The following is a 16,232-nucleotide window of genomic DNA, read 5'->3' as shown; positions in this document are numbered from 1 at the left end:
TAAAGCTCCCAGGTCCATCCGCGCCCCCGCCAGCATGGTCACGCCCCCTCGCAGAACGGCCTCCTCCGCCTTTTAGACCCGCCCCCCTCAGCCTCCGGCCAACCATGATCAAGCTAAGGCTGAACGACGGCGTCCTAGCCCCGCCCACTGGCCCCTGGCCCCGCCCCAGAATTGTAACACATTTTTCCCCCCAAATACAGGTCTAGCCCAGGCGACTCGTCAGGCTTCGGGGTTATAGCCGCTCTTATTTTTTTAGAAAAACTCCCCTACTTTACTTATTTATCTTTATTGACTTTTAGAGAGGGAGAAACATGTGAGAATGAAACACGATCGGCTGCCTCCTGCACGCCCCCTGCTGGGGGACAGAGCCCAACCCGGGCAGGTGCCCTGACGCGGAAGGGTGCACGGGAGGACGCCCACCAGCCAGGGCTACCCACGCGCGAGGCCGCCCCAGCGCTTAGCTCCTCCCGCGCCCTAACCCTCTCCCCTTTAAGGGGCTCAGACTTCTTCCTGGCGTCTAGCCTCTCCCCAAGCCTCGCCCCCTTGCCTGGCTCAGGCGTCGCAAGCCCCAGTTCCAGCTTAATTTCCTCGGAATCAGACTACACTCCAGCATTCGATTCTGTCCTCCTCTGGCCCTGGCTTCCTCTCTAGTCCAGGCTCCATCGCTTTTCTCTCCGCACTCCACTCGCTCCAGCACCGAATTCTAACCACTGCTTCCCCGAGGTGGCTGCGCTCCCCCACCAGTTAGGAACTCCCATCTAAACCGGCTCTGGGCCCCCTCGCATCCTAACGCGTTCCCGTTCTCACCCCGCCCACCGGGATTCTGGCCTCCCGGAAACCCGAACCAGGCCCCACACAGACCAATCTCCTCCACGTGTGTCCCAGGTTGCAGCTCAACCCCACCCCCCACTCACGCCCCTTCCCCAGCTCCTCCCCCACCACCTTCCATCTCTCCCTCTCCCTAAGCCAGGGGTCCACAGTGGCTCCAGGGGGGCGCACAGCCAGGTCGGCCAGACTAACCCCTCCGGCCGCCCCACCCATCAAGGCAGGGAAGCTTCGGCCCACCCAGCCGCGTCTTCAGGAATTCGGGGAGGCCTGTGGGCGGGGGAGGGAAGAGGTGTCAGGGCGGGGAGAAAGCAAGACCCCTTCCTCCCGCCACAGAAAAGCCTGCCGAGCACAGCAAGCCAGTGGCCCCCGCCAGGAACACGGTGCAAAGGTTAGCGAAAGCGCGGCGTTTAATAGACAAGTGGCGGCCGAGCAGTTCAGTCCTTCGGAAGAGTCACCGGCTGGCGGCCAGGCCTTAGGTGTCCGCTCCTGGCGGCGGGAACCGCGTCCCGGAGACTAGCACCCACCCGCCGAGACCTCCACAGCTGGGTCCCTCGGAGACCTCTCGGCCATCCAGGTCCCCGGCGGAGTCCCCCACTTGTGAAACCGGACTGATGCCCCGGCCCCACGCCGGCCTCGGTCTCAGGCTCCTCCCCCCACATTTAACCCTCTCCTGGCTGGAGTGCGGCAGAAGCAAAAGACAGAGGAGCGAGGCTGCGGGAAGTTAGTGCAGAGTCGGCGGGCGGCGCGGTCAGCGGGCGGCCCCCGGGGGTGGGGCGGCCGCCACCACCTTGCAGAAACGCACCATCTGGAAGTCGGTGATCTCCGCCGTCTCCTGGCCCTCGGGGCCTCCCTCTGGGGAGAGAAGGGGCGGTCAGCGGAGGGGCACAGTCCCAAGACAACCCGCCCGGCCCTGCCCCTCATCTCCACTGAGCTGGGCTACAGACACCCCCATTCTCAGTGGTTTAGGGGCCTCAGACTCTAATCCTCGCCGTGGACCCACGAAGCAGCAGAACTCTCTTGACAATCGAGAGAATAAACTGGAATAACGACATCACGGTCACTTGGCCAACACGTGTCTCAAAGACAAAGCGCTAGGACACCTGGCCTCACCCACTGCCCTGAACTGTCCTCTCAGACCCCAGCCCATCCACCTCATGGCTTAGACCTACCTCAGTAAGGGACCGCCCTCCTGCACCTGCTCGCCCTCGCCCTTGCCCTTGCCCGCCTCCCGAGTGCTAACCAGACCTTCCCCGGCTCTGCCCCCAAATCCTAATCCCACTCCTGGGGGGAGGTGCCTGCTTCACAACCTGGCTTCCACACAGTGGAGGTGGAGAAATGGGGTTCAGTCTCCCTCCTACTCCATTGGACCCAACATTCTAAAAGGGTCCGCATTTCTATTCTAATTTACCCCACTCAGTTACACATCAAAAATCTAATCCGGCTCACAGCTAAACCATTAGACCGCCCTTCCCACTCTTTTTTTAAATCTATTTAAATTTCTAATCCTGCCCTTAGCCCCACCCCTTTGTTTTCCAAACCCCTAAGGTCCACCTCTAATTCCCAATCCCATCAGGGCTCCTCCTGCTCATCCCCAGGCCCCTACACTGGGATCCTAGTAACTGGGCCCCAGGAATCCTTCCCTTAGCTCCACACCCTGACCTTCTCACTTCACCCCAGGTCCAGCTGCCACCCCACACACTGATGGGGCCCAGCTCCACTCCATCCTACCCCCCACCAAGCCCTCCTCCCCTCGGCCCCAGAGGAAGAGTAAGGAAGCAGCCACCTCCGGGGCCCACCGCTCCCCCACCTGGAGCCGCCTCGGACCCCTCCTCTTCAGCTTTCTGGGTTCCTGGGAGGCTGGGCCCGCTCTCCAAGGAGGCAGGGGCTGGCTGGTCACCTCCTGGAGAAGGAGGAGGCCCGGTCAAGCCCCTCCCCATCCAAATAGCCCCCCAAGACAGAAGGGCCCAAGGGAAAGGGGGTTCAAGGACACACCTGGGGAATGTCATTTGAATGGGAATGTCATTGATCGTGAACTCTTTATTAGAGAGGGCGCTCTGGCAGGACCCAGAGCAGGGGCAGTATCTGGGGACGGGCATTTCAGAGATCAGTAAGGACAGCACACACGTGGGCATGGACTGTCCTCCCTAGCCGCCAGGGCCGTGGGGCACACGGGATCCCAGGGCCCAGCCCGTGAGGGCCCCCCCGCCCATGCACCCTTTGAACACACACACAAGCAGCCAGCTTCATGCATTTCCAAAAGGCCAGGCCTCACCCGGAGAGAGAGCATCAGCCGGGTGGGCGGTCCGGGGAGAATTCAGCTCCATCTCTTCACCCCAGTCAGACACGGGCTGGTGGCCCCCAGGGGGTGAGAAGGGGCTGGACGGTGTGGCCGGGGACTGGGGGCGCGGCTCCTCGGGGCTGGAGGGCTCTTTGTTGGCCTGCTCACTGCTGGCGCTCCCAGGGGGCTCAGATTCTTGGGGTTGGTGGTCTTGGGCTGGTTCTTCCTCCTCCTCCTCTTCCTCCTCGTCATCAGCCTCTTCTTCCTCTTCAATCTCCTCCTCGCCCTCACTCACATCTTCCCATTCCTCATCCTCCCCTTCGTCCTCCTCCTCCTCGTCTTCCTCCCCCTGGTCCTCCTCCCCCTGGTCCTCCTCCCCTTGGTCCTCAGGAGGCCGGTGGGCAGGCGCTGGGGTCTCAGGCAGCTGTGGGGAACACAAGGCAAGTCAAAGGGAGGGTGGGGGCCCTGAGCACCCCCACACCTCCTGCCCAGAAATGAGTCCGCCTTACCTGTGTGGGCGTCTCCTCGGGGGGAGTGGGCTGTGGGGCCTCGGGGGCTGGGGACTCTGCTTCCTTGGTCTCCCAGCGGTCATCGTGGTCACTGGGGAGGTCAGAGAGAAGGGTCGTGAGGCTGCGGGGCATGGGAGGAAGGGGCTTCCACCTCCCGCTCCTCCCCAGAGAAGGGGTTCAAAATTCAACTTGGGGGAGAAAGGGGTTGCAGGATTTCCAGAGGCGGCTTGGCATGTTGGAGGCTGAGGAGGAAATGGGGGTGTGTCCTCAGGTGTCAGGGACAGACAATGGAGGGAGGACCAGGTGGCAGGAGAGGGATGGGCGGAGGAGGAGGAGACGGAGGAGCGAAAAGTGGAGAGACAGGCCCCAACCCCCCCAAAACGAAGGGCCTGACCCACAGAGAGACAACTGCCCCGAGACACACCAACCACAAATAAGTCAGAGAACAGGGTATAGGGCCAGCCAGCCCCACTGGGTGTACACATGCCCAGGGAAGGGTGCCCACCTGTAGGCACGGGCGACTGCCTTGGCCTGGGGTCGGCTGCTCCTCCTCTTCCTGCGGCTGACCTCGGCTTTGTGCTGGGACAGGAACTCCCTGAAAGTGGGGGGCTTGGGGGGCCGGGCCCAGGCCTGGTCATCTGCAACAGAACCCAGGAGTCGTCGGGGGTGGGGGACACAGCACAAACCACCCACCCTCACACCTGGCCCAGCCAGCTGCCTCACCCCACCCAGGGACACCCACTCACCATAGCGGTGAGATGGTTCAAGGGCAGCGGCTGGACCATCCTTGAACCTGGGGAAAGAGAAAAGGGGTGAGCAGGAAGCTGGGGGAACAGTGGAAGCAAGAGAGGGGGGAAGAGGTAAGAGGGAGAGATGGGCCGTGGCCGGTATGCTCAGTGGTTAGTGTCAGGCTGCGCACCAAAGGGTCATGGGCTCGATTCCTGGTCAAGGGCAAGTATCAAGGTTCAATCCCAGGCACTGGTCGGGGCACATGCAGGAGGCAACCAAGGGATGTGTGTGTGTGTGTCTGCCCCTACTCCCTCCCTTCCACTCTCTAAATATCAGTGGAGAAAATGTCCTCCAGGTGAAGATTAACAAAACAAAAACAAAGAGGGAGATGGGGGCCAGGGTCAGAAATCAAGGTCATAGCAGGAGACATGGTCAACCAGAGGCGTTACTGATCAGCAGGGGGACAGGATCAGGTGATGGACAAGAGGCAAATCTGACATCATATGATGAATACAGAAAGAAAAAATTCAGTATGTGACCCCTCAGAACAAAAATTTGGGACGTAGGTTCCTGCTGGTCTCAGTGTCCGTCACCTGCCCAGCGAAGCAGGTTCTCCCGCCACGTGGAGCTCCTGCCTCAGGACTTCACCTGCTGCTCCAGGACACTCTCTCCAGCTCTTTTTTTTTTCTTTTTTGGAGAGAGAGAAATATTGATCTGCTGTCCTACCTATTCATGGGTTGATCCTTTTTTTTGTTTTGAGCCCGCAACCCGGGCTCAGTGCAACCCAAACCAAGTGAACCACGTCAGCCAGGCTCATTGGTCGACTCTTCTTTGTTGTTGTTTTGTTTTTTAAATTTTCTTTATTGATTTCACAGAGGAAGGGAGAGGGAGATAGAAACATCAATGATGAGAAAAAAATCACTGATTGGCTGCTTCCCGCCCATCCCCACTGGGGACTGAGCCCACACCCTGGGCATGTGCCCTGACCGGCCCTGACCTGAGATTGAACCCACAATCTAGGATGACGCTCTAACCAACTCAACTACCCAGCCAGGGCTCCTCCAGATCTTTCAGGGGCCTGTTCCCTCACCTCCTTCAGTCCTCAGCTCAGAGGCCTCCCTAAACCCCCATCTAAAATAATCATATCTGCCCTAACCGGTTTACTGAAGGGTCCCAGGTTAGATTCCGGTCAAGGGCATGTACCTTGGTTGCGGGCACATCCCCAGTAGGGAGTGTGCAAGAGGCAGCTGATTGATGTTTCTCTCTCATCGATGTTTCTACCTCTCTATCCCTCTCCCTTCCTCTCTGTAAAAAATCAATAAAATATATTTTTAAAAAATAATAAAATAATATCTTATTACACATTATCTAATCTAAAACAGCCTCCATCCCTCTGTGCACTCTGCTCAATTATTCTTCTCGACCTAACATTAGATCTAGTCATGACCCATATTTCTTGCAGGACTCTAAGTATCAGGAAGCCAGAAGCGTTTTATTCCCTGTTGTATCCCCATCACCTAGAACCTTCCATGACACAGAGGAGGGGCTCAAAAAACATCTGCTGACAAAGTCAACTCACACATGGTTGATGAAAGTTGGTGCAGGCTGCTTTGGGGACATAAGAGGAAAAAAATTACTTTCTCATTCTTAACCCCTGAGAACATCTCCCCAAAGCCCTGCTGCCTACACTTTAGAAAGATCGGAGACAACATCTGTACAAAATACTATTTCTCGCGCTTGCACAACCTTAGCACCCGATCCAAAAATAAATGCTCTGACCACCAGGCCCACAGAAACGGACCCTTTTTTCTCAAGCCAGCATCAATAAAACTTTTAGGCGTGGCCTGGCTGGTGTGGCCAGGTGGTTGAGCATTGGCCCATTAACCAAGAAGTCACCAGTTCAATTCCCAGCCAGGTTGCTGGCTTGATCCCCAGTAGGGGGCGTGCAGGAAGCAGCCGATCAATGATGTTTCTCTCTCATCAATGTTTCTATCTCTCTCCCCTCCTATCTCCTAAAAATCAATAAAAACATATTTGTAAAAACATTTTTTAAAATATTTTTTATATATTTCAGAGAGGAAGGGAGAGGAAGAGAGATAGAAACATCAATGATAAGAAAGCATCACTGATCAGCTGCCTCCTGCATGCCCCCTACTGGGGATCGAGCCCACAACCCGGGCATGTGCCCTTGACCGGAATCAAACCTGGGACCCTTCAGTCCGCAGGCCGACGCTCTATCCACTGAGCCAAACCGGCTCGCCTAAGGCTAAAAACATTTTTTTTTTTAAAAAAGGTGCGGTTTGGATCCCCAGTCAAGGCAACCCATCCATGTTTCTCTCTTCCTTCCTTCCTTTCTCTCTAAAATCAATTTTAAAATATATACTCAGGTGAGGATTGAAAACAAAACGAAACAAAAAAACTTCTAGGTGTGAAATCTCCCAACGCAGCAAAGGACAGAGGACGGGGTAAAAACACCTGCTGATCTTAAGACCTGTCAGCTCTTTCAGAAACCTCGCCATCTTTGATATGGAATCGGTCCTCCTGTCAATGATGCAAAGATGCCTTCGCTTTAAGTCTGACTAACGGGGTTCTTCCTGGACCCGGAAGGGGGCAAAGTCAGACCTGAGGATGATGATGCCACTGGGTGAGGGGTTTGGGTTGGGGATTGAATTAGAGGGATGAAGGGAGGGTGCAAAGGTCTAATCACTGCTAGCAGTTCTTCCTGCCCTCCCTGCGCGAGAAGTCACATCCACGCCTTCACCATGGAGCCGTACCCGCCACTGGGGTGGGCAGTTTAAGTTCCCGCCCCGGAGATGCTGGGTCTGTTGGCTAATAAAACGGGGAGGTTTATCCACGCTCCCTCTTGCACATCTGCTCCCCTCAGCCTGACCCCCAGAATGAACACATATGAAGCGGAACTGAGTTCAACCTGCTTCCAGAAGCCACGGCCTGCCGAACCCACAGCTGAATGTCAGCCTGGATCACTGAACGCAGCTGACCCGTGAGCACATGAGAAAGGAGCGCTTTTACCTGCCCCTGCGAGCTGGTGGTTACACACACTGCCATGGCGATTACTAACTAACACAGGGCGAGAAACCAGAGCCAGTCAAAGGAGTGCCAACGCTCAACCACGGAGCACACCCGTCAGGCCCCGGTCACGGAGCCAAGCAGGGGCAGCAGGGACGCACTCACATCCCCTCGGTCTTCTCAGCGTCCCACTCCCGCCGCCACTGGCCCGTGGGCTCGCGGTGTCTCTGCAGCCGCTCCTGGTCGATCTTCTCCCTCTCCTGCTTCCAGCGCAGGTACTCTGCCCGCTCCCGGCCCGTCATGGAGAGTGTCATGTCACTGGCACCGCCCAGGCCAGCCCGGCGGCCCTGCGCACAGCAGACAGCAGTCAGGGCCCTGTTCTGCACCCAGCCCACTCTACCCCACGTCCTCCAAGCTCAGAGGTAGAGCCACCTGCTCAGTCACACAGGAGGCGACAGGGCAGATTAGAACCAGGTCTGCTCCGGTGGCACCTCCTCAGAGACCATCCCAGATCCATCCCCTCGCCCTGCTGGATTCTTCCTTGTGACATTTGCGTTCCCCGACATCTCATTACACAGGGTGTCCCAAAAGCATGTCCGCACACTTTAACAGCTGGTAGCTCGATGGAGGTTTCTTTCCTTTCGGCCAGACTAAGCTTTGAGCAAAGGAAATTCATCCAAAAAATGCTACTGGAAGTTTGAAAACGCAGTTGCAGTACAAACGCCGCCTTTATAATTATTCAAAGTGTGTGCACACGCTTTAGCAGCTGATAACTCACCTGATTTTCACTCCTTTAACGGATTTGAAATAATGGGTGAAGCCAGACTAAGCTTTGAACAAAGACAATGTATCCACTAGACTTTTTTACGAGGATACATCAAAGATAAAGTTTACAGTACACCAGCAACAGTTGACGAACTGAGAGCGCACAAGTACCCAACAAAATTATTCTTTATATTTGTGATTCAGCTGCTTCGAGTTATCAGCAGTGCCTGGACCAGGATGGTCACCAGTTGGAAAACAGGCATTGACAAAAAATATTATTCATTTCTGTAGATTCTTTTAAATTTTGAAAGTGAACTGTGTGTGAACAAACACTAACTTTATCATCATTCAAAGTGTGTGTGGTTTTGTGAGACACCCTGTATATCCATTCACTCAGCTCCCACCAGAATAGACGCCTTTAGGGCAGGGGCTTTGCCTTGTTTAAAACCCTTGGCTGCAGCACCTAGGACAGTGCCCGGCACTCAGGAATGAGAAAGAGAGCAGTGCGGTCCCGGCACAGAACCAGCCGGTCACTTGGGGTGAGAGCCAGCCAGTCGCTGCCTCTCCCTGCTCTGCCTCCTCCCCGCTGTGCCGGGCGCTCAGCACACGTCCAGGACCATTTGCCGAGGTGAGACTCTGGCCGCAGAACGGTGTCTGGCCCGGCGTGCCCCCGCTGCCAGCACCCACCTGCCGCTCCTGCTCCAGGCCGCAGCGCACGCGCTCAAAGTCCGAGCCCCCCCAGTTGCGCCCGTGCCTGCGGCTGCCCTCCCGGCGGTCCCGCTCTGGCTCCTCCAGGGGCCCGCCGCGCCGCCGGGGGTCGTCCAGGAAGTTCCGCACCGGGTTGGGCTCCAGCACGCCTTCCTGCGGGCACAGGGATGGGGTTGGCAGGTCCACCCAGGCCTGGCGGCCGTGCCTCACACCGGGGACACCCTGGCACTGACCCGCTGGTTGCGCTCATACTCCGCAATCTTCTCCATCTCTTCGTTCATCTTCTCGATGTTCTGCTTGCGCCGCTCCTCCCACTCCTGGAGAGGGAGGGGAGCAGGTTACAGAGTCACCCGGTGTCAGGAAGAACCAACCGCTCAACTCCTTGTCCTGAAGAGCTAACATGACGGGCCTGAGGTCTCCTCAGGACAGGCCTGCTTTAAAGCCAGCCCTTGGCTGGGGAATTCGACTCCAGTGTGTTCCGGGTCAACATTCACTGATGAGGACTCGCTGTGCCTTTTGTGCCATCAATATGGTGTAAGCTGGGCGCCATATTGGGGTCAGGAATCTGGATACAGACCAAGCAGAGGGGACCTACATGGCTAGCCCCCAATAAAAACCCTGGCCCTAGCTGGTTTGGCTCAGTGGATAGAGCATCGGCCTGTGGACTAAAAGGTCCCAGGTTCGATTCCGGCCAAGGGCACATACCCGGGTTGCGGGCTCAATCCCCCCAGTAGGGGAGGTACAGGAGGAAGCCAATCAATGATTCTCTCTCATCATTGATGTTTCAGTAATATATATATACTAGAGGCCCGGTGCACAAAAATTTGTGCACTCGGAGGAAGGGGGGGGTCCCTCAGCCCGGCCTGTGCCCTCTTGCAGTCTGGGACCCCTCGGGAGATAACAACCTGCTGGCTTAGGCCTGCTCCCGGGTGGCAGAGGGCAGGCCCAATCCCTAGGTGCAGTCCCTGGTCGGGCTCAGAGCAGGGCCGATTGGGGAGTTGGGGCGCCGCCCCCTGTCATGCACAGAGCAGGGCAGATTGGGAGGTTGCGATGCCACCCTCAGTCACGCGCAGGGTAGGGCCAATTGGGGGGTTGGGGAACCGCCCCCTGTCACACTCAAGGCAGGGTCAATGGGGAGGTTGCAGCGCCACTCCGTCATGCACAGAGCAGGGCCAATCAGGGGGTTGGGGCACTGCCCCCCGTCACACACAGAGCAGGGCCCGTGGGGGCGGGGGGGTTGGGGTGCCGCCCCCTGTAACACACAGAGCTGCAGGGCAATCAGGGGGTCTGGGCGCTGCCCCCTGTCACGTTGATCCCGGTGCTGGGAGGCATATTACCCTTTTACTATATAGGTTAGAGGCTTGGTGCATGGGTGGGGCTGGCTGGTTTGCCCTGAAGGGGGTCCTGGATCAGGGGGGGGTTCCCCACTGGGGTGCCTGGCCAGCCTGGGTGAGGGGATGATGGCTGTTTGCAGCTGGTCACACACCCTTCAGGGTGGGGGTCCCCATTGGGGTGCTTGGCCAGTCTGGGTGAGGGGCTGAGGGCTCTTTTCAGGCTGACCGGTGACTGAAGCTCCCAACCGCTCCTTTTTTTCTTTTTTTTATTCTGGGCCAGCTTTAGCTCTGAGGCCTCGGCTGCTGAAAACAGGTTTCTGGCCTTTGTTTACAGTCTGTATTTGATACAATGTTGCGGTCAGGCTGGCTGAAGCTCCACTGAGTAAAGCAGGTTTCTGGGGGTTTTTTAGCTTCTTTATTCGCAACATAGTGGCTTAGAGTTGCAGCTGAGAGGCCGGCAAGTCAGGCGGGGAACGTTGGAGTTCTCCGTCACTGAAGCAAGCAAGCCTCCCTGTTCGCATCAGCTGCCTGGCTGCGCGCCGCCATCTTGGCTGCCAGTTAATTTGCATATCTCGGCCCTACTCTGTGAATGACAGGGGATTAGCCAATGGGAAGGGTAGCAGTCGTACACAAATTACCATGTTGCTCTTTTATTAGTGTAGATATGAAGGGGAAAAAAGACGCCCTGACGGTTTGGCTCAGTGGATAGAGCGTCGGCCTGCAGACTGAAGGGTGCCAGGTTCGATTCCGGCCAAGGGCACATGCCCGGGTTGCAGGCTCGATCTCCCCACCGCACCGCACCGCACCAGGGGACGTGCAGGAGGCAGCCAATCAATGATTCTCTCTCATCATTGATTTTTCTACCTCTCTACCTCTCTCCCTTCCTCTCTGAAATCAGATATATATATATATATGAAAAAACAACAACTCTGGGCACTAGGTTTCTATTAGAGTCCGTGGTAGGTGACCCTCAATGCTTGAGGAATTTTTAAAAATATGATTTTACTGATTTGAGAGACAGCGATGTGATTGACCGCCTGCCTCCTGCACACTCCCTCCTCGGGGCTGAGCCTGAAACCCAGGATGTGACTTCGCGGGAATCAAACCAGCAACCTTTCCGTGCACGGGATGCCACTCGGGCCAGGGCAATGCTTGAGGAATTGAGTGCAACCTGTATGACCCACTGGGCAAGCTGGTTTCCTCCAGGTCTCAGCCCACGTGCCTTTCCCTTTAGCTGATTTTGCTTTGAATTCTTTCACTGTAAACATTTCAGTGAGGAATCTTTCTAGCAAAACACTGAACCTGGGGGAGGGGTTGGGGACCCTGAGACACCATGGTCGCCATAAAAATAATGACAGTAATAACTTGGCAGATGGCATGGTGACCCCCCACAATCCGTTCTCCCCTTCCTCCATGGTAACAGAATTTCACACAAGCACATGGCCAAGCTGCTAGAGTTGACGTTTTCATTCCCCGGGCTCAGCATATAGAGAGAAATACACTGCCACCTGATCTAAGTGGGGTTTTTGTTAACAGCAGCTTAGCATATAAAATAATAAACACCCATAGGTCATTGAGCACTTACTCTGAGGGTTTCAGTGCCTGAAGTCACGAATACTTACGATAACCTTTAAACTAGATGTTCTTCCCAGTTAAGAGCGAGAACCCAGAAGCTTCTAGAGGGAAATGAGCTGCCCCGGACAGGGAACAAATACAACGAGGGTGACCCCAAGTCCATGGCGGGCCCTGAGCCACTGTGCTAGACAGCCTCCCGCCCCGCTAACCTGAGTGTCAGGGCAGCGCAGCAGTCACAGTAAGAATGTCACTGCTCCACCCAAACAAGTCTAGAGAAAGAGAGGAAGCACGTGCACTGGACAGAGCCTGCCAGACACACAGAGTTTATCAGAGACAGACAGACAGACAGACAGAGCCAGTAAGAGAAGAAAGAGCCCTAGTTGGTTTGGCTCAGTGGATAGAGCGTCGACCTGCAGACTGAAGGGTCCCACGTTTGATTCCAGTCAAGGGCACATACCCAGGTTGTGGGCTCGATCCCCAGTGTGGAGTGTACAGGAGGCAGCTGATCGATGGTTCTCTCTCATCATTGATGTTTCTCCCTCTCCCTTCCCTTCTGAAATCAATAAAAATATATTTTTTAAAAAGACAGAGAAGAAAGAGACAGGTGAAGGAAGTCAGATGGCGAGCACACACCTCAAGGGCATGTACCTGGGTTGCGGGCACATCCCCAGTGGGAGGTGTGCAGGGGGCAGCTGATCGATGTCTCTCTCTCATCGATGTTTCTAACTCTCAATCCCTCTCCCTCTCTGTAAAAAATCAATAAAATATATTTTTAAAAAAATGAAGAAGGAAAGCAGAGATAGGGAGCGAACACACAGGCACTGGTCAAGACGGGGGGAGAGAGAAAGAGCCGGACAGAGGAGCTGAAAGAGAGACGCCAGAAAGATGGACCAACAGGCAAACGGTGCATCTGCGAGAGGAAAAGAAAGAAACAACGGGGGCCCCTTCCCAGCTCCTACCTTGGACTTGCGGTCGGCAGCAGAGGTATCTCCAGCTCCAGAGAGATGAGGGGACCCTCTGCCCCGGCCCCTCCGGCCGCGGCCACCAGCTCCTCCTCGAGGCTGCTCCCCAGGACTGTCCTCCCAGGTGCGGGAGGCCCGGCCCATGCCTGCCCGGCCTCCCTGCTGCGGGGGAGTCCGGCCTCCTCCCCTGCTGGTCCCCGGGGGCCGAGGGGTCCCCGGGGGGCGAGGGGTCCCAGGAGCCCTCCGGAAAGGACCCTGGTTCTTCTCCTGGAAGGGGGGAGGGGGGAAGGAAAACTCCAGTCACTGGAGCAAGGAGACAGGACAGCCCAGGGCAGCCGCCAGGATGAAGGCACCCACAGATCTGGGCAGTGGGGAGGGCTCTCAGGTCTCAGCTCTCGCCCTTCCCTGTCCTCTGGTGCCCCCCACCCCAGGGTGGGGCTCACCACATCAACTGCCACATTCTCCTTCTCCAGGGAGCGGCCCTTCCGGGGAGCTGTCACGGCGACGCCCTCCAGTTCAGCTTTTTTCCGATCCTCCTCGATCTCCTAGGAGCAAACATCAGAGGTGAGTGTCGGGGTGAGTGCCTGGCTGAACTCCCAAAGCCCCCAGCGTTTCTCCTGAGTCTGGCCGCAGCCCAGGCCTCTCTCCTGAGCTCCAGACAAGACAGCTGGTGACCTCGGCAAGCTCCCCCAAACTGCAGCAAGTGCTCGCGGCTCAGACCCTCCTGTGGTGCCGTCTCTGCGTCAGGGAACCATCTGAGCGGAGCCTGAAGGAGGTGAGGGACGGAGGGCCTCTGGGGGAAGTGTTTCCAGGGGAGGAAAGAGCTCCATGCTGCTCTGGCCCTCTCTCCCCCTCCTGACCAGAGCGTGTGTACTCTCCCTGTCTCTTCCTGTTTTCCTTTTTTTTTTTTTGCCATCGAGTGTGTGCTTGTCCACCTGCCTTCCCTCTCCTGTCTCTTTCTTCTCCTGGCACTGTCTGTCTGTCTGTCTCTGATGGACTCTGTATGTCTGGCAGGCTCATCTCCCACCCTCTCCCCGTCACTCACTCCAGCCTCCTCACTGCTCCTAGAACGTGGCAGGCTCAGACCTGATTCAGGGCCTTTGCACCTGCTGTTTCCTCTGCCGAAAACACTCTTCCCCCAGAGATCCTTCGATCCTTCAGTCCTTCACTCCTTCAGGCCTCCGCTCAAATGTTCCTCTTCACAGGCAGGCCTTCCCTGACCAGCGCCCCTGCCAGTCTCCCACCCCTCCCTCTTCATCCTTGGTCTTCATCCCTGGCATCATGCATATTTCGCCTGTTGTCTGCCTCCCCCTGTAACAGAATCTGCCTGAGGGCAGGGACATCTGTTTTGTTTGCTAATGTATCCCGGAGCCTAGAACACTGCCTGGCACACAACAGAAACTCAATATGCTTTTTTTTTAATGAATGAATGAAGAATGAATACATGAAACCCCATCCTCCTTCCAGGCCCCGTCTCTGGGACAGCCCCACCACCTACTGTCACCTTTGGCAGGGACCCGGACCTTGTCCTGGACTCTCCCCACTCCTCTCCACCTCACACCACTGCCCATCAGGCACTGAGTCCCTCCCCACTGCTCTGTCCCAAGCCAAGCACCTCCCCGCCCCCCCCACCCCCTAGGTCCCTGCCTCAGCTTCCTCCTTGGCCTCTGGTCTCCGACATTGCCTTCCCCCATCCACCACCACACACAGCAGCCAGAGGGGGTCTTCATAAAAAGCTATTCTGACCTGGCCCCACTCCTCTCAAATCCCTCCATGGCTCCCCAGTGCCCTCAAGAAGTCCAAACTCTTAGTCTGACCCCTGCTGACCTCTCCAGGTCAATATTCCCCACTGACCCTCTAATTTTAAGCTCCAAGTTTTTACTCAAACTGTTTCCTCTGCTTGGAACATGCTCTGCTCTACTTTTCAACTTCAGGTCTCAGAATCCCCTCCTCCAGGAAGCCCTCCATAATATCCTCCAGGCTGGGCTCCCAAAGACCCCCAAAGATCCCAGCCTGCCTACTCTGGGTCATCACTGACTGAAGACAGCTCTGTGCCCCCACTGACTGTCACCCCTGGAAGGGCAGGTCCCGGGCTGTCTCAGTCACAGCTGTTCCCCCAGCACCACTCAGCACAGGGCCAGGTACAGCAAAGACCTCGGTGAATATTTGTGAATGAACGATGGAATGATGGCATGGAGGAAGGAATGCCAGGCTAAGGCCTTTGGCTTTTATCCTGAGAGTGAAGGGAAACCATGAAAAGGTTTTAAGAAAAGGAGAGGTGAGGGAAACTCACTGCAGGGAGGAGAGGGGATGGGGTCTCCCAGGGCAGGGCTAGGGCACCTGGTAGCGCCGGATGAGGGCCTCATTCTTCCGTCGAAGAGCCTCGATCCTCTTGTCCAATTCGGCATCCTTCTCCTCCTTCGATTTCAGATCCAGCGTGGCTGACTGGACAGGGAGACAGGTGACAGACAGTAAGAAAAAACAAGTTCTGAGTCTGGCACCCGGACCCCCTCCTCCCAAGCCCCCTGCTGCAAAGCTCAATGCAGAATCTGCCATCTCACCATTCTGCTGACTGGGTGGGGCCAGGGTCCCAGCAAACCTTCCCTACAAAATGCGGATACAGCACTGGGGGTTCCTGAGAGCAGAAGAAACAACAGAACTAAGGCCAATGCCCCACCCCAACCTGCTTCATCTCTCCCATCATAATACACACACACACACACACACACACACACACACACCTGCACCCCAAAAGAATTCTGGCCCTCACTCTCAAGTGCTCCACTTGAAATACCAGCCCGCCCCTTACCTGGAAAATTTTAAGCTCCGCCCCCTGTGAACATCTGGATCCACCCATTTCCCTGTAAACACTAGAGTCACACCCGCCTTAGGAAAGTTCTGCCTCACTCCACAGCTTAAGAAACCAGCTAACACGGCTTCCCTCCAAACGAAGTTCCCCAGTCCAGCCTCCACCCCCTGTGCTGAGAGTTTTAACCGTGCCTCCATCTCAGGAGAGCTTTAGCTACATCCTCCCCGCCCCCCAACCTGTACAAGGAAGTTCTAGGCCCACCTCCCCGTGCCCATTGTGATGCCGCTCACATTCCAGTGAACATTCTAAGTTCACTTCCCAGGAAAGTTTCAGAAACATCCCATAACTCCACACTCTAAAAGAGCTCGAACCCCACTCCTACAGGCTGCCCCGACGCCCAGAGAATATCGACACGCCTCCCTCAGGGTGGTCCCAGCCGCGTTCCCACCATCGCGAAAAAAATGCAGCTGCCTCCCTGCAAAGATTCCGAAAACAGGCCCGGTACCCACTGGCGAGGCTTCCTGCGCCTGGCCCGACCTTCCCAGTGATGTTCTCCCCGCCAGGACGCAGAGTTTCCCCGACCTGCCCGTGGCTTAACAGGAAAGAGAGCCAACGTCGACTCCGTCGGGAACGCTATGGCCCCGCCCCCCCGCCGGGCAAACTTTCTGGCCCCGCCCACACTTGGTGTCATTGATCTGCGGGCTTCCG

At 56.5% G+C, this 16,232-nt stretch overlaps 1 protein-coding gene across 10 annotated transcripts in view; it reads right to left on the bottom strand.

The window, feature by feature from the left end:
- Positions 1–328: 328 nt before the first annotated feature.
- CCDC9 (coiled-coil domain containing 9) overlaps positions 329–16,232 on the bottom strand; it is a 19,152-nt gene continuing 3,248 nt past the window's right edge. Inside the window, exons 1-15 of one of the 10 annotated variants that reach the window (XM_015569326.1) lie at positions 16,034–16,157; positions 15,277–15,350; positions 15,056–15,160; positions 13,159–13,260; positions 12,713–12,982; positions 9,078–9,161; positions 8,824–8,997; positions 7,537–7,718; positions 4,362–4,408; positions 4,121–4,253; positions 3,616–3,706; positions 3,101–3,530; positions 2,612–2,728; positions 1,631–1,680; positions 329–1,095 (exon numbers count right to left, since the gene is read on the bottom strand). In XM_015569326.1, coding sequence (XP_015424812.1) covers positions 1,078–1,095; positions 1,631–1,680; positions 2,612–2,728; positions 3,101–3,530; positions 3,616–3,706; positions 4,121–4,253; positions 4,362–4,408; positions 7,537–7,718; positions 8,824–8,997; positions 9,078–9,161; positions 12,713–12,982; positions 13,159–13,260; positions 15,056–15,160; positions 15,277–15,279 — 1,806 coding nt within the window. In that variant the 5' untranslated portion in view covers positions 15,280–15,350; positions 16,034–16,157 and the 3' untranslated portion in view covers positions 329–1,077. Of the gene's footprint in view, positions 1,096–1,212; positions 1,681–2,611; positions 2,729–2,833; positions 3,531–3,615; positions 3,707–4,120; positions 4,254–4,361; positions 4,409–7,536; positions 7,719–8,823; positions 8,998–9,077; positions 9,162–12,712; positions 12,983–13,158; positions 13,261–15,055; positions 15,161–15,276; positions 15,354–16,029; positions 16,158–16,232 lie in introns of those variants that run through there. The other 9 variants (XM_006772032.2, XM_015569328.1, XM_015569324.1 and 6 more) reach the window with 9 other exon arrangements.

The sequence above is a fragment of the Myotis davidii genome, unplaced genomic scaffold (genome assembly GCF_000327345.1).
Source record: "Myotis davidii unplaced genomic scaffold, ASM32734v1 scaffold566, whole genome shotgun sequence".
NCBI lineage: Eukaryota > Metazoa > Chordata > Mammalia > Chiroptera > Vespertilionidae > Myotis > Myotis davidii.
This window is presented reverse-complemented; position numbering and strand designations above follow the sequence as displayed.